The sequence below is a fragment of the Lepidochelys olivacea genome (genome assembly GCF_965140295.1).
Source record: "Lepidochelys olivacea isolate rLepOli2 genome assembly, chromosome: 1".
Lineage (NCBI taxonomy): Eukaryota > Metazoa > Chordata > Testudines > Cheloniidae > Lepidochelys > Lepidochelys olivacea.
The window spans coordinates 344318568-344340898 of NC_140411.1; the positions used below are offsets into that span (position 1 = coordinate 344318568).

Sequence of the window (22331 nt, forward strand, 5' to 3'; positions counted from 1 at the left end):
GTGGTGTTTCTGCAGTGCACCCATGTTCCCACCCCAGGAGGGTCCACAGCCTCGAGATGAGAACTGCCTTGATTAGAGAAAACAAGGAAAGTATGCCTGGATTGTAAACTCCACCTGGAATGCTGCGGCCCGTGACCATGAATAAATGAGCAAGGTTCAGGGTTAGCTTTAGAGGAGCATTCCAAAGTTTGGACACTTATCCAACCAGGAGGAACCCCCTTTCCTATGGCTCAGACACCCCCCACCAGACCATGGACCCTCATGGGGCGGAAACATTGGGATTGCCTCTTTTTCACGACTTCTGGGTTTTTCCTAGGCTGGCAGCTAGGCTGACTCTCCATCTCCACCCCCATCCCCTCCTCAGCTGCAGGAGCAGCTGTCTCGACCCCTTCCTTCTGGCTTCTTCCAAAGGTGACTGACTGGCCTGCTCCCGCCTTGCACTGGTTTGGGGGCTGGCTATGAGGCCTAGTGGCTAGATTTCTTCAGCAGAAACTGGGTCCCAGATCCTCAGCTTGTGTGAATCCACACAGCTCCCCTGACACAGCTCTATTGACTTCAGTTTATCCCGGTTGAGGATCTGTAAATGACCCAGTGCCCTGTGGGGCTCTGATTGTAAGGGTTTTGTCCTGCAGCAGTGCACTCTGGGAAGTCTTGTCCAGTGAGTTTCTGGATGCTGTTGCTACAGTCGTAAGGTTAGGAGCAGGGGCTGGACAAGTCACCTGCCTCCCACGAGAGTTGGAGTAGGAAGTAGGCCTGTCAATTGGCTCCTCAACAAGCAAACAAAAATTCATGGAGAACAGCTCACTAACCATTTGTTGAAGGGGAATTCTGGGAGCTAGTCCCTGCCAGTCCCTGGCCCATGAAAACAGGAAGTGGGGAGAGAAGCAATCACCCAATTGCTTCCCCCACCAACAGGAGCAGGCTAGGAGGACACCAAGGATCTTAGAAAACATGACACAAAGCACCACGCACGATCCTCTGCTGGGACGTTTTGCCGCAGACCCAGCCCAGGCCAGCCAAGCAGATAGAAGCAGAGGAGGCAGCAGCCTGAGTGGGGACCTTACTGCTACCCCTCAGGGAGGATTCCCTCCCCCGCATGCTGCTCATCCTACCACCACCACCCCCCCAAGACGGGGGGGGGGGATGGCCACAGTGCAGGAGTGAAGCCACAGGCAGATTTGTGTTGCAGTGTGCCTAGGACCCTGGATTGCCATAATCCATGCCTGTAGCTGTGGTGTGTTCTGGAACGGGGATGGAGCAGGGGTTTATAAAATGCAGAACCCTCCAAAAGTTCAGAGATTTAAACTACAGCCAAAGCATCAACATGTTGCAACTTGGCCCATCACAAAGAGCGAGGTTAGAGCTGCTCTAAACCAGCCCAGTTGGGATGGGGCAGAGGGTGAAGCCTGACTTGAACTAACCCCGTCTGCAAAGCCTATTTATGGGTGCACCACCTCGAAGGTATAGGAGGGGCCAGTGCTGTGTCAGACAAAGGGTTAATTAACAGAGATGAGCCCGAACCAGCTGGGTCCAAACCCTTCTGGACTGTGGAGACATTCATAGCCACATCCAACCTTTGCAACTGGCTCCCACATTGTGGGGAAGCTGGAACCAGAACTTGGCTGCTCAGGCCCCTCTGTAATAGCAGCTAAGGATCTGAACCTCTCCCATTCAAAGTAACGAGGGAGGTTTGCCAATGGAGGTTTGCCAATCGATGTCAGTGGGAGCAGAACTAAGCCCTTGATGGGGAGGTATCGCCTCAGAGAAACAAAGTATTCTTTGGTTACTGTTCTGCTGAGGCAGTAAAAGCCCTTGCAGGGGAGTTAACCAGCAAAACTCTCTCCCGGTTTTCCTGCTCTCTTTTGGTTTGGCCGATGGTCTCCAAAGAAAACTGCGTGCCAGTCCTCTGTCTGCTTTTAGCAAGGAAAGAGAAAAGAGGGCTTGCGTTAAAAACTTTAGCCACCTTTGAATACATGCTCGATGGCAACTATTAAATCCATTTCACATTCAAACCTGCAGCGCAAGGGGTGCGACTGGTCTTTAAAGAGGCTGGGGCCATTAAGCCGTGAGTCCTAGTTATTCAACTGAGAAATGAACCCCGTAGGTCTGACGGTCTCTTAAATCCAGAGTAGGCATGTACTGTACCCACTAGGAAAGCTGCATGACTGAATTTTCTTCCTGCTCTTCCAGTGCATGGGGATGTCCATCCAGACTGTGACATTTTTAGGGGCAAGGGCTGTGTATTTTTATCTCCTACAGTACCAAGCACACCAGTGGCAGGCCCCTAATAGCAAGACCACTTCTGTTTTACAGGGAGTTTCTATTGCACTTTAAGCTAAATAAAAGTGGGCCAATTGACAAAGGTGCTGTATATCGGTAGCTTCCATCAACTGCACTGGAAATCTTCGACACCGAAGTAGAAGTGGTCTGATTTTTAAGATCTGCCTAACTTTGGACACCCTCCTTTGAAAGTTCTGAGCAGCGTGGGTGCTAAGGGTTCCACAGGAGTTTTCCCACATGAGCTGGATTTGGCCCCTGGCTGTGACCACTACTCCCACCGTTCTGCAGTATGCTGGGTGCCTGCCACTCTCCCACCCAGAAGTGACTGACTCAGGGTGTCTACACAGCAGAGAAAAAGCTGCACTTGGCCCTTGCCAGCTGACTGGGGCTTGCGGGGCTAGGACTGCAGGGCTGTTTCATTTCTGGGTAGACTTCTGGGCTTGGGAGACCCTCCCACCCCATAGGGTCCCAAGACTATACAGCAATGAAACAGCCTTACCCGCGTACAGTAACATTATTTGTATTCAAGAGGTGCTTGTCAGTGCGCTAGGCACAGCAGGGAAACCATGAATGAGAAGAATACCGTTGCCAAAGGAAGGTTCACGCCCATGTATATTTCAACAAGGTATTTTATTGGTCCAGCAACTGCAAAATATACAAATCTCTGAAAGGCATACCCTGTTCTTAAACTGGCACAGCTTTCATCTCAGGCAATTATTCCAGACATATATACAGAATACAAGTAACATATCACAAGTCAAAATAAAATAAACCCCAAAAGACCTACCCTTCTCTCCAAGCTCTGCAGTATACATTAAATAAATAAACAGCACTTCGCTATCAAAATTATAAAAAAATAAATTCAAGTCTCACAAAACAAACAAACAAACGAAGTCACTGGTGTGGTCCAAGTAGCCCCTTCTGCCCACCCACCCTGTCTTATAATGGCACGGCCCATGCCCAATATTTGCTCTAGAATTGGTGTCAGGTTTCCAGGGGAACACGATGGACAGAGAACCAACCCCAGGAAGCCCCTTTGCTCGCCTAACTCCCTCCTCTTTGCATCAGGGGATTGGTTTCAAGCGATATTCCACCACATTCCCTTTCAAGTAAACATACTCCTTTTCAGACAGATTAACATTATTTTTTGTAGGCCCCACCAATATGAAGTTATTTTCAGAACCGGAGATAAAGTTTGTTTTGAAATTTGGGTGTGTGTAAAATGGATCACGGGCCCTAATGTTTGCGTTTGCTGCGTTATCTTTCCGTAGCAGGGGGAGAAAGTTAAGCTCCTCAGGAAGCAGTTCAAAAGATAGGTCACTCACGCTCTAAAAATTAGTCTCTCTAAAACGAATGAAACTAAATAGCAGACATAAAACACGCAGGCAAAAAGGGAACTCTGGATTTATCAGCTATTCAAAAACAAAAATCTTCCACTTCATCATTACAAGAATAGCTGCATATAAACAAACCTCACATTGGCAGATCACCAATAAAAATATCTTCAATGGTCGGATATGGGCTGAGAGAGCCGCTACCAGCCCTTCCCTGGTGCTGCTTTAAAAGGTACAAATGTACAAAGCATTTTCACTGTGCAAGACTAAAGCACTAGGCACTGCGGTTCACCTTTCCAAAGAAATAACCACATTCCACCAGAGCCTTTCTGCTCCCATCTGCAGGAACCTCACCGACTAACCGTTACCTGAAGCAAGAATGAATACAAAGAAATAAAATGAACGAGAATGGAGAACTCCCCAGTACAATGCTGACAGCTCAGGACCCCGCCCACTTTGCTAATGGACTATAGGGTCCCTCCTTTGCACTTTAAACCGTTAAGACAATAAATGTATTGCTTGAGCTCCACTCGGCTTTTTGGCTCAGCACTCGCGCACCGGAGAGAGCGTGCGGCGGGGTCAAAAGAGAGCACGGGGACTAGCCAAGATTTAGGGCTTGGCAGGCCAAGGAAAAATGAGACACTACTTCAATATTCTCCTCCTCTCCCCGTTTCTGGAGTGAGGCTGGGCTGGAGAAAATGCTGTACAAGGATAATACAAGCGCACACGGGCACACAAACTTCTGCACAAATGACACAGTAGTGGTTATTCTTGGGTTTAAATCCCTTAACTTGAAGCACAGAACAGACGGCCAAGAAGAGACTCGCATACGGAACAACTGGAAGTTGGCCAGTCCCTACAACTAGTCCATAAATTAGTACCTCACACCCACCCTGCTCCCCTCTCCACAGCTAACACTGTAACTACCCACTGCTTTGCAGTCTTCATCTTTCAGCTCACGCAGTACAGCATCCAAGTATCTCAGCTTCATCTGTAAGAGGCAGGATGGGGGGGGGAGCACACCCCTGCCACATGTAAAGTGCAAAAACAAGCAGTTTATAAAAAGAAACTATTGTTTAAATGCCTCTGATTGTGGATTTTTCCACACACACACACAAAAACTTGCTCTTCACAGACAGACCTCCATGCAATCCCAAGAGGGTTGTGTGTCTGCCAAACCCACCTAACCTAGCCTAGCCAGCTACTTTACAACAGTAAATCCTGCTCAAGCACAGGGTAAAAACCTCTGGGAAGTAGAGGGTGCGGAAATTAATTACAAGGAAACGCCTCTTGGGTCACATAGGCCTGTACTCCTCCCCTCCCCCAACCTCATCCAAACAACAGCAGAGTGGGGCTTCCCCCCCAATCCAAGCCTCACTGCCATGTCAAGTCAGCAAGTGGCTCAAACCATCTCCCCTCAGGCAGCGCATCTCAGGTCGAGGCTAAATGCAGATTCCATTTGTTTCAGAAGCAGACGTACACACTCGGCAGATCCCTCTGATATTTACAGAGCTGTAGAATTGTTTTGTTAAAAGCGGCCGTAGATTTCTGCTTGAACAGCCAAAGATGTTGCCCAACTGTCTCTGCCGTCAGGTCACATGCCCTGAAGAGACTGGCTGCGTGCGTGTCACAGGCCATCGCTGGTACCAATAAGGAGTGTCCGGTGCATGGAGGAGTTAAAGACACCCCTCCCTTTTTGCATTTCTCTGCTCACCCTGCCTCCTCCACATATAAACACACATGAACGGGAGGAGACGGGGCAGTACCAGCCATCCCTGCAAGGTCATGTCACTTATACACAAAAAAAAAAAGTCCAGAAACTCAGTGCACTAGAAGCACTTTACAGCTTGCTAAGATATATCAAACACCCAAGGAGACACACACACAGATGGCCTATGGATCTGTTGTTGAATCCACTTTTTCCAGGCTGATGAGCTCTTCTCTCTCTCCCCTCCCCCAGCTCAATCCAGTCCAGTCAGCAGATGAACAGCTGTGGTAGAAGCAGCCAAGGGGCAACCTTGAGTTGAATGGAGGAGTACGATACAAGCAAACATCAGAAATGACGATGAAATGGGGTCGGCATCATCTGTAGGCTTCCAACGGCCCTGAAGAAATCACGATTGCTTCTGGGAGCTGTTCATGTTCTTGCAAAGAAACAAAGCAAAGCAGGGGTTGGATTTGCCCTGTAACTCGGAAACCAAACAGCAAGAAACACAGCAGCATCCTGTACATGCAGATGGGACATGGGGAAGGGAAGGCTAACAGAGCCACTGTAGAAATCACTGCAAAAGCATCTACTAGGGAGGCAGGTCAGACAATGCCCACTGAGGGAACGGCCATGATTAAAAAACAAAAAAGCAGCAGAGGAGATTTTCATCAGCATGCCGCCTGCCTCTAACCCTTGGCCCTCTATTGTTTGTGTTCATGGCCCTCGCTTATGTCATGTCTGTATTTAGACAGTAAGTGCCTCAGGGCAGGGACTATATGCCAGATTCTGTACTGCAGAGTAATCAACACCAGTGCAGCGTGGATGTGAAATTGTACCCACTCTGCACAGGCATAAATGAATACACAAGGGTGGAGACTCGGGCTCTGGGTCTTCCTTTGTTTCTCCAGACCTCCTAGCACATACTGGAACCCTCAGTAATTTGCACTAGTAAAGCTGAACCACCAGTTCTCATGTCAGCAAAGCTATGCTAAGCGCTATCCTGCACAATGGCTGAATGAGACATGAACACACTGGCTGCTCCAGCTGAGGAAAGGACCTTGGCTTCCCATAGTCTGCCTCACCGTCAACTACAGATTAAGATCTCCAGACTTTTCACTTGCCCCAATACTGTCTTTAAAAAGCACTAGGGCCTTCCATTGCTGCTCAAGTCTAGACACCATCCAGCTATAGACCTCAACTGTAGCTCTTCAGAACTGCTGTTGCAAAGACGTCCAGTGAACACCAACGTCAACTAGAAAAGCATTTTCTAATCCATGCCAAAGAGGTGAAAAGGATGCAAGTTTCAACAGCTAAACACACTAGTCACAATGCAAGACTGACACCCTCTGCAGTGGTCACAACACTGAGCAGCCCCCCACTAGATATGGGACATGAAGGTTTGTTGCGATTGGCAAGTTATCCACGTCACAACATCCCAGGGAGGGGAAAAGGGGGAAGAGACCAGTTTCTCAACAGAAATCTCAGTCCTGGCTGGGTTTATAGCATGGACCAAGATACAGAAGTGGGTTGAGATGCTCTCACTGCTATCCACAGAGACAGGGTCAGGTTAGGGAAGCCAGAGCATGCATTGAGCCATTTACCTTGGAAATATTAGTAAAGAGAAAACTTTAAGGAAGTGATACACAGTTCGTCTTTAAGCGTGAAAAGTGAAGGGGAAAGAGAGAAGGGGAGAGGAGGGGAAGAGACTTTAAATTTGATTTAATAAAAGTTCATTCAGGATCAAAACAAATAAAAAGACCCCACACACACACGCACACACCACCATTATAGTCAAAAGGCAACAGCTGTCCTCCACATTTGCTCCCCAGTGCCTAGATCCTACAGTGATGAGCACTTACTACAGTCTATTCCCAGCAAAAGTGCTAGGCTGCTGGTATGTGACCTTATTTCTTGCCTGCTTTCTAGGTTACATATAATCCTATTAACAACAAAGAATCCAATCCATACTAGGATGGTGGTTCCCAGCCACTGATGCTTCAGGCTCTGGGAGCTAGAGTCGGAAGGAAGGGACATTAGATGCTCCGAGATCCGCAACGGGGGTAAGTGGTCAGAGTTCCACTGATTCTCAATGGCACTGCGACACATTTACATCAGCTGAGCACCTGCCCTCAACTCCACCACAGACCTACTTACACCCACGAACAAAATGAGTCAGGGAGTGTACATTAGCGTAACATATATCCCCAAATAGGGGTAAAAGTCAGGGTTGACTATGATTCGTGCAAGTTGCCCTCTCTTCTAGCCGCTAAGGCAGCCACTTAGATGCTCATAGAGATTTGGATCACGGAGGAGGGTGTATGATGATAGACACATGTCTAAGTCAGCCTAAAATGGGATTGGATGAACATGCCAGTTACACATCACCTCTGAATTTGGCCTGAATGCCTTAGCTCCTTTAAGGTAGGGAAGAGGAACCTAAGCATAAAAGGTGCCACCAGCCAGTCAGCAAGGCAAGCTCCAAGCCACAATGGAGTCTGGTCTGCCCTAAGCTTTAGTCTTGCAACTACTGTCAGAACTTGGAGAGCATCGGCTGGTTCAGCAGAGTTCTTGGCCTGGCAAACTGAGCTAGCTGTCCCAAAAAGGTTTTGAACCTCTGCTTCAGAGGGGGCATTTTCAGTGGCACGGTCAGCATCAAGCTGTTCGGTGCCTTTTGATTACAACGTGGACAATATTAAGAAGCACCCTCACAAGCAGTAAGGAAAGGAAAAAGCAGCCGTGCATGCCATGTAGACAAATCAACATAAATCAAGACAAGCCTGCATTTGTCCTTTAACATACAAGAGCTGAGCTGCCCACAAACGAGAATCTTTCAAAATGTCATGCCCAGGTTTGCTAACGTGACCTATTCCCTTTCCCAACAACACAGAGGCTATTAGATTTGATATTTTAGCTAGACTATCACAAGATGAGAGGGAGATGATAAGAATTAATGAGGTTCGTCAGTGTGTTCAAGCATAACTGAATTCTGCCTCTGCTACTGCTCATTTTAGTTAACAGCAAATCCCAGCATCCTGAAAACAACAAGGACAGAGATGCAACATTAACTATGACTCAGGCTGATCCAGTCAGTGAGTAAGATGATGAACTGATGCCTTCTCACCATTACGCTGTACCTGTCCCCTGGCAGACTACAGAGCACCAGTATGTGCCAATTAGGCTCCCTCTAACTAACATTCGGTTATTCTGCAACTGATCTGTAGAAAGCCACGCAGTATGGAGTATAAAAGCAGCAGGAGTTAGGGGCAGTCATTCAAAGCACAGATACAACAATGTCAAGAATCATATTCTTGACCATAGCTGGAGGGGTCTACTTTACTGTCTACTATCCCCAAGCCAACATGGATACTCTATTCCCCAGAAGCCTCGAATCCCGATTTGCTTGTCACAGTTTTGTAGGTAGATGGACACCATGACCCGACAGCTCCCAGCCAAAGTCTAAACAGCCTCCTTTGAGACAGGAGATAAAATCCTTCTAGGGTGAGGGGAGCAACATGAAGCAGGACCCTCCCCAGGAAGCTCAATTGGTGCAACCTCACACTTTGTGTTTCCTCTAAGGTGCGCGTCTGGGCAACCGCAAAAGAGGGCATCAAGGGCCGCGCACCAAATTAGTGGAGCCGTGCAGACGTGCAGCAAAAGGTGGGCCTGGATCCCGAAGAGGCTGTGTAAGGTGAGGTGGGGGTTATAGGGGGTGGATGGGAGCAGTGGGGAGTTTGGGGTGTGCAGGGCTAGACACCCCTCCCCACTGCTGCCTGCCCACTGTTTCTGCAGTAGACCCACACCGGTTTGGCTGGGTTATACAGAAGGGTAACAGGATTTGGTGCCTTGACATATTCAATATATCCAGAGGCACAGGAAAAGATTCAGTGTTGTCCTATTCAATTACTCACAAAGCCATGATCTGATTCCCTAGCAGAAAGTGTTATAATATAATCTTGCAAATTAGAAAACTCTGACAATTCAAATGCTAAATGGCAGTTATCTACATAGCTCTTGTAACAGAAAACGATACAAGGCCCTGCATTACTTTTTAGCAAAAAGTAATACATAATATATAGATTATTGAGAATGAATACATAGCAAGGTCAACTGCAGATGCAGCTTCAGCAACAGCAACCCTTTAGTGGAAGGGTACAAAAAGCTGCTAAGTCCGATCAGCAATTCAGGTTTTTTGTTTGCACAGTTGGCGCGCATCCGCACATCACCTCGATATTGGTGTTGCACATAAAATTCATTCCGCACATGGAAGGAGAAAATGAGAGGGAACATTGCTCCCACTGGTTGCATTCTAAGGAGGTGGAAACACTGTTGTGTGGGAGTCTCTCCACGAGCCAGGGATACAAGCCGTCCCTGGCCAGGAGGGAACAGCACTAACTAGACATGGGATGGGGAGGGTGGAGGCCGATTGCACCAGAGGCAAAGCAGCCCCTCTCGCCACCTTCTAGTTAGACACTGCTAAACCACATCTACTGAAGTAGGAGTGTCACAGCTAACAGGAAGCCAAGCCAGCACCCAGGCAGGAAGGAAGGACAAACCAGAACTACAAACCAGATTAGAGGGTACAAGCACTGAAGAGAATCCTTAACAGATTCCAATGTCCTTGACCAAATGCTTGGAAAGGGCGCAGGAGGGGGACAAAAAGGAGGAGAGAGATCAGGAGGAGAGCAGTATCAGATCCAAGACCCTTGAGTGTTTGAATACCACTGATGGCCCCATCTTCCCCCCCATAAAGATGCATGAATTTCCCCCTTATGAAGGAAGACTTGGGAGCCACAGAATTAAAATCCAGAACTCAATCTAGTTTCACAGCAGCAGCAACAACAAAGATAACAACAAAGCCAGCTGGAAGGTAGGAGACACAGAAAGGAAAAACTCACAAGAAGATACTTACAGACACGCCTTCCCGAGTAAAGGCTGCAAGGAGACAAAGAGATAGAGAAAATGGAAAGAGAGGCATCAGTAATCAGTAAGTGCATGTAGGAAGGGAGTCATTTGAAATCAGCGAGAGGCAACCAACCAAAGAGCAATTTCAGGTCGAAGCTGAGCAGACGGTTAATTGGAAGGAGCGGTACCATGAAGGACACCAAAACTGGAGGCCTCCTTAACCATCTCCTTTAGTGCTAATTGGGAACCAGATGTTAGTGCAAAGCAGCCACCAACCAGAATCTCCAGCAATTCATCCCAGCCTGCAAGAATAGGAACTCGCAGCCTTACTTTTTAGGACTGGCCTACAAAGCAGTGGAGAGGGCAACAGGGAATTAACATGGACCACAGGGCACAGGAAGAGCAGACAGACCAGGCAGCAGGCTCTTATTCATCTATAACTAAGGTCGCTTCTAAGCCTGAAGAGATACACTTTTACGGGCACTTGTGTAGCCAGCACCCCAGATCTTTAACTGTGGGGGGAACTGACTCGGAGGAAGGAGTTTTACGACCTCTATTAAATATCAGAGGAGCAATCACGGGGAGAAGGCAGCACTAAGCAATGTCCCTAGAGGAGCTCCGTCCTCTACAATGGACAGAGCAAGCAAGCCCACGCGTCCCCTTGGGATTTGCGCAAGGGTACACAGCAGATGGTTCCGGCCAGGCTGCGAATCAAGTCACAGCCAATAGCGTCAAAGCCAGTTTGACTCCGTGACAGCTGGTCATTAGGGCTGCTGTTCAAAAAGGCAACATTGGCTGTTCTATTGCCCCACCTCTAGCTAGGCTGGGGTTCTTGGGAGAGTGATGGGAAGGGAGGCAGGTGCGGCCAGGGTATAGGTTCCCAGAGGTCATTATTCAGATAATGCCAAGAATTACTCCTTTATTGCAGCACCTAGAACAAAACTCCAACCTAGTATGGGACAGCTAGATCCCAGAGGAGGAAGGATTGGAGAGGCCAATGAACGATCTGGAATGCGAGTGGGCAAACCAGCACCAGGCACCCATTTAGAAGCTTGCACAGTAGCTGAGTTCAGAGGCACTTGAATGGGGACAGAGAGAAATATTAAATTTCAACAACACAGCTGCTCAGTTCAGTCTGGATTTGGATTTTCCTGGGCTTCCAAGGGTCCCAAGAAGCAAGAGACTGAAGAGTGAGTTAATTTTAGGTGCTTTTAATAGAAGGGAGGGCGCTGGTGGTAAACTAACTAAACGCAGCTCGAAGACAGCAGCATAATTAAAATAATCAAATGCTGCTCCTTTGATTAATAAGCGACAAGAAGCGAACAACAATAAAGAGAAGAAGAAGAATTCGACTAACTTGTCCAGGCAGCTGCGTGGGCACCTCTTGGGGCATACAGACTGGCAGGGCAGCAGCAGAAGAAGCCACATGCTCGTCAAAGCTGTTGATGCGCGGTTTTTTGGTGGGCTCTGGGCTTGCTAGAGGGGTAACACTATTACGTCTCATGAGCGGGTTAGGTCCCTTCTTTGCTTCCTAAATTAGAGCAAGACAAAGACAAAAAGAAAGAAGGCGAAAGTTATGAAAAAAAGCAATTTTAAATTCTCCTCTATTTCCCCACCCCAAAAAAAAAAAAAAAACCATCTACATACATGGTGCATGTTTGATGCATTAATGTCCCTGATCACCAAGTGCAACACAAAGGTCAGGAGAGACGTTCCAAGGGAAAAAACCCTATACTCTGAACCCTTCTGGTTCTACGCAGAAAAGGCCACGACTTGCAGCGATAATTGACTAGAACAGGAAGGCTCTTCTGTCTCCTTCTCAAGATCTTTCCTGCTGACCCAAGCAGATAGGCAAGAGGGGAGCACAAAAGCAAGAAGCACAGGAGGGCGCGAGTCTAGCCAATGAGAGCGATTGATTCAGCAATTGGACAGAGCAGCCAGCGAAGTTCCATTGCAAAGAGCTTAATGCTCACCTAGGGGATGTTCCGCTTCCTGGAACTGCCCACACTTCCCGTATGAAAGGGAGGGACAGCTACCCATGCAGCATATTAGGAGAATAACCAGAGCAATTTGTGCTTGTCTAGCTTTATGTTATCACCACAGCCTAGCTCTTGTTATTGCTGCAGAACCCATTGCTACAATACAGCAGCTGTCAAAGGATTCAGAAGCTCTTGGTCTACGCTACCCAGCCAGGAATTGCTTCACCCATTGCCGACTATGCAGCCACCTCTAGGCGGGAAAGGCTGACTTCTGGCAACCCTACAATGCAGTTTAGGACAGGAAGTGAAGAAAAAAAAGAGCCACCTGAAAGGGGGACAATTTAAATTGGATCTATCAGCACAGCATCCCCGAACACCATGCTGGAGCATGCCTTCAGTGCCAAGGCCATGGAAGTATGCCGTCTCCTAAATCATCAGCACCACTGCTCATAGCACCTACATGTTCCTTGGAGGTCTCCTAGCCACGTACTGACCAGGCTTAACCCTGCTTAGCTTACATGCCCACAGCACATTAATCTCACTCCCCAAAGGAGACTGCTAACATTTTTCCTTCCTCTCCCCTAGCCCTCCACAAGCATACAACACACTCACCCCTTCTGCTTAACAAGGAACGTGGCCTGATGGCTCTGGCCCTAACTACGGCACTGGAGAAATCATTCCCTGCCTCCTCCTCAGGCATTTATCAGTCTAGGCTCATTGGCTGTCAGAGGGCCTTATCCAAAGCCCGATGAAAGTCTGTCCATTGACTTCAGTGCGCTTGGGATCAGGGCTCTAGAATGTAGGGGAAGCACCTGAAGGCAGGTTGGGGGTTTTAGGGTCTTTAATTTCTGAAGCCTCCTCATCTGCCTGCAACTCCTGCAGCCGGTTCTCAAATGGCTGCTCATGGTGCCCAGCCCAGCGATCCTCAACCCCCAGCCCCTCTTGAAGTCCTTGTTGCAGGCTCACATTAGGAGGAAGGAGAGAGAGTGACAGAGATCTAAAGCAAAGCACAACTCACCTCTGTCTGGTCTCTGTGGGTGTTCACCGCTTCGACGTTCAGACAGATGGACTCCACTCGGCAACCTGCAGTGAGGAGCGAGAGACCGTGAGCAATTGATGGTTCCTCGTTACTTTAGGGTAGAGCCCAAAGGCCTCCGTTAGGATCAGGGACCCACTGCGCTAGGCAGCGTACAAACACAGGAAGAGCGCTCCAGTCCTGCCCCAAAGAGCCTACAATCTAGCCTGAACCAAGGTGTAACCATCAGCAAACACTTCACCCAACCGCGCTAGCCAGCGCGCCAAGGGAAAACATTCCACTTACCATAGGCCACAGGTGTCAGCTTCAGCACCGTGTGAAGGGGGCATTTCAGGTAGGGCATTTCAGCTGGAGGAAGGGCAAACAAGGGGGGGAGGGGAGGTTAGTGACAGCACAAGTGGCAGAGTCCCGTCTGCAAATGGGTTTGTAGATGTATGGACCGACTCGGTAGAGGCCGGTGGGACTCCCCGTGTATAACTTAGCACACTGCCTAGGTCACCCGAAGCACAGGCAAAACAAGGGTCCACCCAGGGCTCCTCTCTACAGCTGGCCCAACGCCCCTGGCTAGTTCCAATCTCCCACTTCAGCAGTAGACCGGACTGGGAGACTGAATGCCCCCTCCTCGGCAACTTGGGGACTCCTCAGGCCGACCCTGGAGCTCACTTGGTGGTGCCAGGGTTCCAAAAGATGTTCAGAGGAATGACACTGCAGCAGCCCAGAAGCTGGAGCAGGGACCAGCAGCACAGGAGAGGTCCTACACTCTCAGTGACCAGCCCACCGCATGATACAGCAGGGGCTCAGGCTGGTGCAATTCCACTTAAAATACCACGAGCGTCATATGGCCCAGTCTTTGCAGACACAGAACTGTGTGCACCAAGCAGCACTCCCAGCACCATCCAACTTCGAGAACTCCTTGGAGGAGCGTGTGCAAGGAATCCCTTTCTCTCTGAGCTTCTGTAAAATACCCCCATCCGCCCTCCCCTGGCAGCCCAATGTAGAGCAGCCGGAAGCAACATGGGACCCAACTGCCTCCGGCTAAGACTGCCGGGGTGTGTGTCACATACCCGCGCTCTTGTCTAGGAAATAAGCCAGAAGGCACCGCATCACAGCCTGGTGACAGATCACGAGGACGTTCTCCTGCCTCTCCAGCTCCATGATGACTGGCTCCAGGCGCTGCACCAGATCTTGGTATGACTGCAAAATAAGTAGAGCGAGAGATAAATTCAGAGCACAGTCAGGAATTACAAGGAGTCAAAAGCAAAGCCACCGTTTTGATCCATCTACTGAGTTCATGCTTTAAACCAAGGGAACCCCCCAAAGCTCCTGGAGTTTGGAGCTGTACCCACGGCTTACAGGACAAAAGCAGCTGGAACACTGTTGAAATGATGCTTTACATGAGGTCTGTAGTAAGAGGTGTTTCCTTCTCCTACTGGATTCTTTTAAACTAGACATATTCACAACCCTCCTCTCCTACTATACAGAAGAATCACCACCATCATTTGAGATCCACCCAACCTTTCCACAATGCCAGCTAGAGTTTGCCTGGAGTTTGTGCCCTTCTGCTTAAGCAGATCTGTTCTGAACCTTGATCTCTCCGCTCAAAAATGAATTTAGCTTTGGTGAAAGGTTCTAAATCAAACAGCCTTACAGACTGAGGTCTTCCATCTAGTCAGAGTACAGGAGGCAGAGACAGTGCGAGATCCCCCACACCGCCAACCTGTTTTAACTCTGAATGATAGGGACCACCCTCTACGAATCAGGAGATAGTTTTGGCTCAGTGGAACATCTGGTCCTTGGCTTCTCTGCAGAGACTGCCAGCATGGTGGCCATCTACCCACTAGGAATTGACTTTCAGTCACGAGTAATATGGATTTGAACAGGTGAACTTGTGGCAAAAGGCTCTATGGCCCATTAGCCACCCCTTCCAAGTAATTTCAGCAGTTCTCTAAAATGAACACACCACATCTCATGACAGAACACTAAACACAAGGTCACTTCTCTGCTCTGGTATTGGGAGGAGAAAGAACCTCAGCAACAGACAGACTTCTGCTTTCATATCTGCACTGGATACTGGAAGGGTTTATTAAGCTACATGGAGTTTTCGAGGATAATGAATATCTATGTTTCAGAAGCTTGTTTTTCTACAAGAGCCATATACTCTGGAGAACAGAAACAAGAGTGGTAGCTGGTGGGAATTTTAGCCCCTACAGTCAATATTACGCACATCACTATTCCATAACTTTGAAATCCACAAGCCTGTATTTTTCCAGGAGCTGGTGGATATTCCTCATACATCTTTATCTTTATTCCATGGCACTGAACTAAACTCCCATGTCAATGACCACAAATCACTTCATCACCCGCTAAAAACATACCATCAGCTCACTCCCCCAGTCAGCAGAGAGCTCTGGAGAAATGCTACCATCAGCCTCAGGAGGGTGCCTTAGGGCAGGGCAGTAAAGAGAACTCCTTTGGGATGGAAGATACTATTTTACATTAAATATAGGGCCAGATTCAGATACCTTTGCTCAGGTTAAGCAGCACCTTATGCCTCGAGCGGTCTTGATGAAATCAACGGGACCACCCAACAACTTGACGAAGGTATCAGAACTAGCCCATTAAAATTTGACAAGCGCCCAGATGGGGTCAGCACTCACATCTAGTTACCGCTTTGACTCAAAGCACTCAGAAAGCCTAGACTGACCCATTCCTTTTCTGCCCTCTAGGTTGGATGCAGTGCAGAAGGGTATACGGGTATGATAGGAAAGTATGTGGCATTTTAGACCAGTCAGGTTCCAGAGGGTTTCTCTGCAGACATACCTCTCCAGAAGGGTAGCGGTAATAGTACTTGTCCTGATCGCGTAAAGCATATTCCTCCGGGTGCTGCGCCTTGATCTCTTCGTAAGTCATCTCTTCACATACACCCTGCGGGAACAAGACATCCCCCGAAGTTATTTACTGGGCTTCAGACAACAGAGCTGCAGGTGCCAACCAATGCAGGTACCAGGCAGCCTTACGGCAAACCCTTCTCCTGCACACAGAGAATAGACTGCACTTGAGCCCCTAAGAATTCAGCCGTACAGTGGCCCCAGTGGCAGCAATGTTAAATCAGTAGGTTAGAGACAAAAGCTAACAAGCTCTTTGGCAGCACCGCATTTGCTGCCAAAACCAGGCCGGGAAACAATACTGCCTCTTTACGTCTCTGGAGAGGTTTGATGTCACTGCTTGGGAAATGTCAGCAATGGCTGTCAGAGCTAGGCACGGAGTCAGCTTCCCCCACTTAGCACTTCCACCGCACCTCGGTCCTGGCCCTCCCCTTCCCATGCTCGCTATTACAGCTCCAGCCTCTCCTGGACAAAACCAGCCGAGCTGGCCAGGTCACAGTGTGTTGGAGCGGGCAAACCTCGCTTCCACTGTGACATTTGGGCAGAGGTGGAAGGCCAGTGCCCTCACTGCTCCACTCAGTGAGAGTCGGCAATTAGTAAGCCAGTTAAGATGCTTACAGCATCGATTTCGTTGAGCGCCTTCCACTGTTCATAGGGCAGCTTGAGGGCTTCCGCCGTTTGAATTGTCCTCTTGAGTTGGCTGGTCCAGATTTTGAGGTCCTTCAAGTTCTGCTCCTCAACAAATTTGTTCAATGCGCTGGCAAACTAAAGGAGATAAAACACAAAGGGTGGTTACTGAACCTCTGTTACCCAGGGCTTCCAGATGGTCCTGCTTAATTACCCCTGATTTCAGAGGAGCTCATTTAGGTACCGGTAGTGCACTGAAATGTTGCCAATTCGGAAGACACATTCAGGCCTACACCAAGTATATATATCTGATGCCACCTTGTCTCACACACGGCATATTACACAACCAGGGGCTTGCTCCCACTTGCCCAAATACAAGAGGGATATTGTTCCCCTACCTTCTTGCCCCTATTGGAGAGTCCACAGTCGCCGCCAATCCTCCCTTTGAGGTTGAATTCACTCTCGCCGTGTCGACACAGATAAATGGTGCGTGGCTGGACGTGGATGTTCATTAGGTAATAGACAATCCTGCTCTGGATGTGATCCTGGACCCTGTTCACCAGGAACCTCCGGCCAACGTCGATCACTTTGATCAGAGACACATCCCTGCGGAAAACACAGCAAGGAGCAGTGGAAACATGAATCAAAGGCAACTCTCGAGAATAAATGTCAAGGGGATATAATCCCCATGTTAAAAGGATTTGCTGCAGGGGTATTCCATGGTAGCTGTAAGGCTTTCCTTTGAAACCACTGCTACATTGAGACTGGCCAGGTGATCTCCATTTTCCTTGTTCCATTAAAAAAAGATTAAATAAGATTATTCTGACTCCAGGCTCACGGCTGGTAGCTAGCACAAGCCTCCATTGTACGAGAGATCTGGGATGAGGCAGCATCCCCCATGTGGCTTTCACACCTCGGGACAGCTGAGATTGACAGCACACACTGAATGACTGACTACACTGAAACCCTGAAGGCCCAGAGAAAGCCACCTGCTGCCCCACGCCAGGTGCAGAAAGTCATAGGATAAGGGAGGAGTTACTCATGGTAAAAAAAGTGTTCCCAAATGGAGATGCAGAGGAGATAAATATTGCAGCACTGCAATATTTATCTGACTGACTCTATCCAGAATCACTTAGGATGACTACGGCCTCCTGGGTGTCTGCTCTGGCTGGAGAGTTGATCTACGGTAGGGGACGGTTTCCTCCCAGGGCTCGCAATATTACAGAGCTTTGATGGGATAATGTCAAAAGGTTCACAGAAGTACCCCAAATCTCAGCTGCCCCTCCAAAGTTCTTGGGTCTGGAAACCAGCCTGAAAGCCTCAAAAGATCAGCACATGCTGCTTCTGGTCGGCCCAGAAATCGCATGTAAAAATTTCCGCAGGATGTTCTGGTCCTCTGGTTCCATGCTGGAGCCACAACGCATAAAGGATGGTGAAAAAGCCCACATCTTCTTGGTTCTCCAATAGAGGCTTGAGTTTAGAATGAGAGCTTGGGGCTCGCTCTTAATTTTATTGTAATACAGGGGTGGGCAAACTTTTTGGCCCGAGGGTCACATCCAGGCATGAAACTATATGAAGGGCCGGGTAGAGAAGGCTGTGCCTCCCCAAACAGACTGGCCCCATCTGCCCCCTCCCACTTCCCACCCCCTGTCTGCCCCCCTCAAAACTCCCAACCCATCCAACCCCCCCAACCTGCTCCTTGTCCCGCGACGGCCCCTTCCCGGGACCTCCCACCCCAACTGCCCCCCGGGACCCCACCCCCTATCTAACCCCCCCGCTCCCTGTCCCCTGACTGCCCCCCACCAAACCTCTGTCCTATCTGACCGCCCCCCCCCCCAACTGCCCCCTGACTGCCCCCCAGGACTCCCTGCCCCTTATCCAACCCCCCGGCCCCAGCCCTATTACCATGCCGCTCAGAGCAGCATGTCTGGCCGCCGCGCTGCCCGGCCAGAGCCAGACACGCTGCCGTGCTGCCCTACATGAAGGGCAGCCCCGCAGCCCAGAGTACTGCCCTGCGGCGGCGTGGCTGCTGGGGAGGGGCCGGGGGCTAGCCTCCTGGACCAGGAGCTCAGGGGCCAGGCAGGACAGTCCTGCGAGCCAAATGTGGCCTGCGGGCCGTAGTTTGCCCACCTCTCTTCTAATAAATTCACTTTTTCAAACAGACACTGAAATACAGATCTATGCTCTTTCAAAGCAAAACCCCTTACCTATCATAGTTATCTGGGTCAAGCGGCTGGTAGCTGGCCTGGTAACAATTGATTCTCTTCATAAAGTCTTCCATGGCATCAGCTGAGTTGCAGTCCCTATAATCTGGGCTAGACAATTTAACTTCCTGCAGGAACACAGAAAGCAAATCAGTGAGTCATCAGAAAGCTTTCTGTACAGACAAAAGCTAGCATCTCAGTCAATGACAGTGCAAACACGATATGTCTTGGAACAATCAGGCTGTTCTAATATCAGGTGTCAAAAGCCTTCCAAGAGCCATGTACAAAGAGTCCACTTACAGCTGGAATTTTGGCATTATAAAAGAAGTAAGAACTAATGGTAAGTGTAAGGTGGGTAAACGCATGGCTGCAGCATGTATCTTGGGTTACCATTTCCTCTCAGAATCAAAGGCTACCCAGCTCAAGTGTTTCTCAGTGATTTAGCCTCAATATTTTGTTGCCAAGAAAAGAGAAGCGAGTCCAGTGACAGTCACAGCTCCCTAACAAGTTGGCTGAACACACCCATACTAAGGGAAAAAAATAAACCATCCAACTACTTGTAAAGAGAACCAGTGATGTCTACGTGGTTAGAGTGGAACATGGGAAGCAAGTGACCTTAGGCAAGATAGTTGTACAGCACGGAGCAGAATGAGGTCCTAATCCATGAATACCTACTGCATTATAAATAATGTAAATGTTCTGTGCCTCAGTTTCCCCATCTGCGTAACGGAGGTAATAGTACTTTACTTCCTCCCCCGGCCTCATTAATTAGCATTTGTGAATTGCTTTAGGATCCTTGGATGACACATGCGGTAAGGCCACAATGTTATCATCCAACATTTATTCTAAGTTTCTGATGCTGCAGCACCAAGCTTTGGCATTGCAGCTAACAGTGTTGGTGTTGCAATTACATCAAACTCGCTGACCCTACAATGGCTTACACATGTCAGTAATATGGAAGCCAATGCAACACCTCATGTAAGTAAAGTTAAGTGTGTGCAGAACTGTTCGCAGGATCGGGGCCTTGTGTCGTTGCTGTCATTACTACAATTTATTTTCTTATATGGCACCTGAGCACTAACACACTGTTAATCTGTAATGTCCGGTGAAGCAGAAACTGACATACATGTAGGAGCCAATTTTATCTCCAGTCACGTCCTCATTAATTAACTTGAAGGGAAGTTATTGATTTGTGTAAAATAAGGTGTACGCTATCCATAGAGATAAGAAGGAAAATAACCAAATCAAGAGTTAGGATAGAGAGAGAGAAATCTGGTCCGCTCCAAGGTTTTGCCCATGGAGACCAAACTCCCACTGAACTTCTTCACAGGAGCTGTGCTTGTATGAGGGTGACAAGATGGGCCCCATTCAAGTGTAGGATGTTCCCAGGTGCACCCTTATCTGTCTGGATGTAACTCAACACTGTGTAGGTAGCAAGTACCATTAAGGGAATTCTATGGAAAGGGGAGATATGAGTCATCTTAATCTGTGGTGACACCAGACACCAATACAAGACAAACCCATGCCCTAAAACCTTGTCACCTAGGAACAAACACCATTTGAACTCTTGGCATCCAGCCAATGGAGTCTGAGGTGCTGTAAAGCGACTTGGAAAGTTGTGATGTATAACTGGAGATAAGATTGGCAGTTGGAACAATGCCTCGTAACAGGTTAGCAGGGAAAGTGAATTTTCATTAAAGAAACAAAAAAAAAGCCCCTCTCTGCTCTGGCCAACCCTAAGACAGGGGGTCACCTCTTCTGACACAGGCACAGGCAGGGCAATACATCAGAAAGACAGTTTCTCAAGAAGGAAGTTGCATGCCATTAATGTTTCTTCCCTAGCTAAAAAAACGTGCACAGTGAGGCCTGGGTTACTGTCTTTTCTTGTGCATCTGTTTAATAGCAGACCTTGAGTAAAGTTTTCAAAAAGCACAGAAATGACTTAGGAGCCTAAGTCCCACTGACTTTCACTGAGATTTGGGCTTCAAGGTCATTTTTGAAAACGGGATTTATAATCCAGCCACTTAAGCACATTTGTTATTAAGTTATTGTGACAAAGTGGCAATATTTTGTAATATTTTTATGAGTCATACGTGTGCCTCAGTTTCCCCCATACTTTGGATTGCTACTAAGTAGTGGGAGAAGGATTAAGTTCGCTCTCAGGGCAGACTACAAAATATAGATGTGTGTCACCTCTGTCTGGGTAGAACAATTAGAGTCATTAAGAAACTGGCTGAAACCAGCCCAGATCTACAAGGGGTCCAGAAACACAATGCAAGCTCCAGTGACTCATAACGTGAGTCTCACCAGCAGGAAGCTCTGGCCAGGGGGGTTGTGAACTCAGCATGATCCTGCCTGGAGAACAAAGGACAGACATGACCAGCAGGGGATAAGAGATGGCTTCTGGAAGAAGCTCGGGGCTTGGAATGGACTGAGGAAGGAAGTCAACGAGAGAAAGAGCTTGAAAATGGAGTTCACCAGAGCTTGGCTGGTGAATTGTGGCTTGACCAGGATGGACTACCCTTTAACCTTCATTTCTCTGTGCTAACCTAAGAACTTCCAATGTTGTGTTCCACTTGACTAATAAACCCTGCTCTGTTTTGAAAATGCTGTTTGGGGGTGGCACTGCAAATACCAGCTGGGGTGCATCAGTCCTTGAAGAGAATACACATCTCTACCAGGAGTCTACCTCCGTTGGACTTGCTGAGCAGAGCAGGGCTGCTGGAGCCCAGTAGCTCAGTCTAGGAGGCCATGAAGCAGTGTGGCCTTCTCTGAAGGAACAGTGAGACCCCCATAGCCGGGGGGAAGGGGGTCCTGGCACACTGCAGGGCTTCCTCCAAGAGACTGTTCAAAAGCTGAGGTATGGCAGTACGTATTAAAAGAACGGGGATTGGGAGCACAGAAAAGATTGAAAGTGAAGGCTGTATTCAAACGCTTTTGCATAGTCCTGAAGTGGCTGATGCCAGACAGTCTTTACACACTTTCTGCCCCGAGACAGATAAAAACTAAAAATCCTCAGCTGGTGTAAATTATCCCAGTGCCGCTGAAGTACAATAAGCAGATCACCAGCTAGGGTCAAATACAATCTGTGCACATACAGGATTTAGAAATAGTTAATAGCTTTCCATTCTCACCATAACATTGGTGGCAACCACGGATGGGTCATTGCAAACAGATTCAATGAAGAACACCTGGAAGACAAGGCAAACGCCAGTTGAAGATTGGCAGTGAAACATAGGGAGTTTATTACATCCAGCCTGATGTCTCCTCTAACCACTCCATGCAATTCGGAGTAGACTGTTTCAAAACTATTTTCTAATCCACCATATGGCAGAAAGTTTCCCCTCTCACCAGCTCATCTATTTTATTCTCCTTG

The 22331-nt window shown here is 48.4% G+C and overlaps 1 protein-coding gene across 6 annotated transcripts in view; it reads right to left on the minus strand.

The window, feature by feature from the left end:
• Positions 1-22331, minus strand: part of PFKFB3 (6-phosphofructo-2-kinase/fructose-2,6-biphosphatase 3) — a 100784-nt gene that overhangs the window by 26338 nt on the left and 52115 nt on the right. For 2 of the 6 annotated variants that reach the window (XM_084651877.1, XM_084651876.1), the window contains exons 6-15: positions 22090-22146; positions 18959-19083; positions 17150-17357; positions 16743-16889; positions 16060-16164; positions 14304-14433; positions 13525-13587; positions 13222-13286; positions 11582-11755; positions 10232-10254 (exon numbers count right to left, since the gene is read on the minus strand). In XM_084651877.1, coding sequence (XP_084508003.1) covers positions 10232-10254; positions 11582-11755; positions 13222-13286; positions 13525-13587; positions 14304-14433; positions 16060-16164; positions 16743-16889; positions 17150-17357; positions 18959-19083; positions 22090-22146 — 1097 coding nt within the window. The other 4 variants (XM_084651880.1, XM_084651881.1, XM_084651879.1 and 1 more) reach the window with 4 other exon arrangements.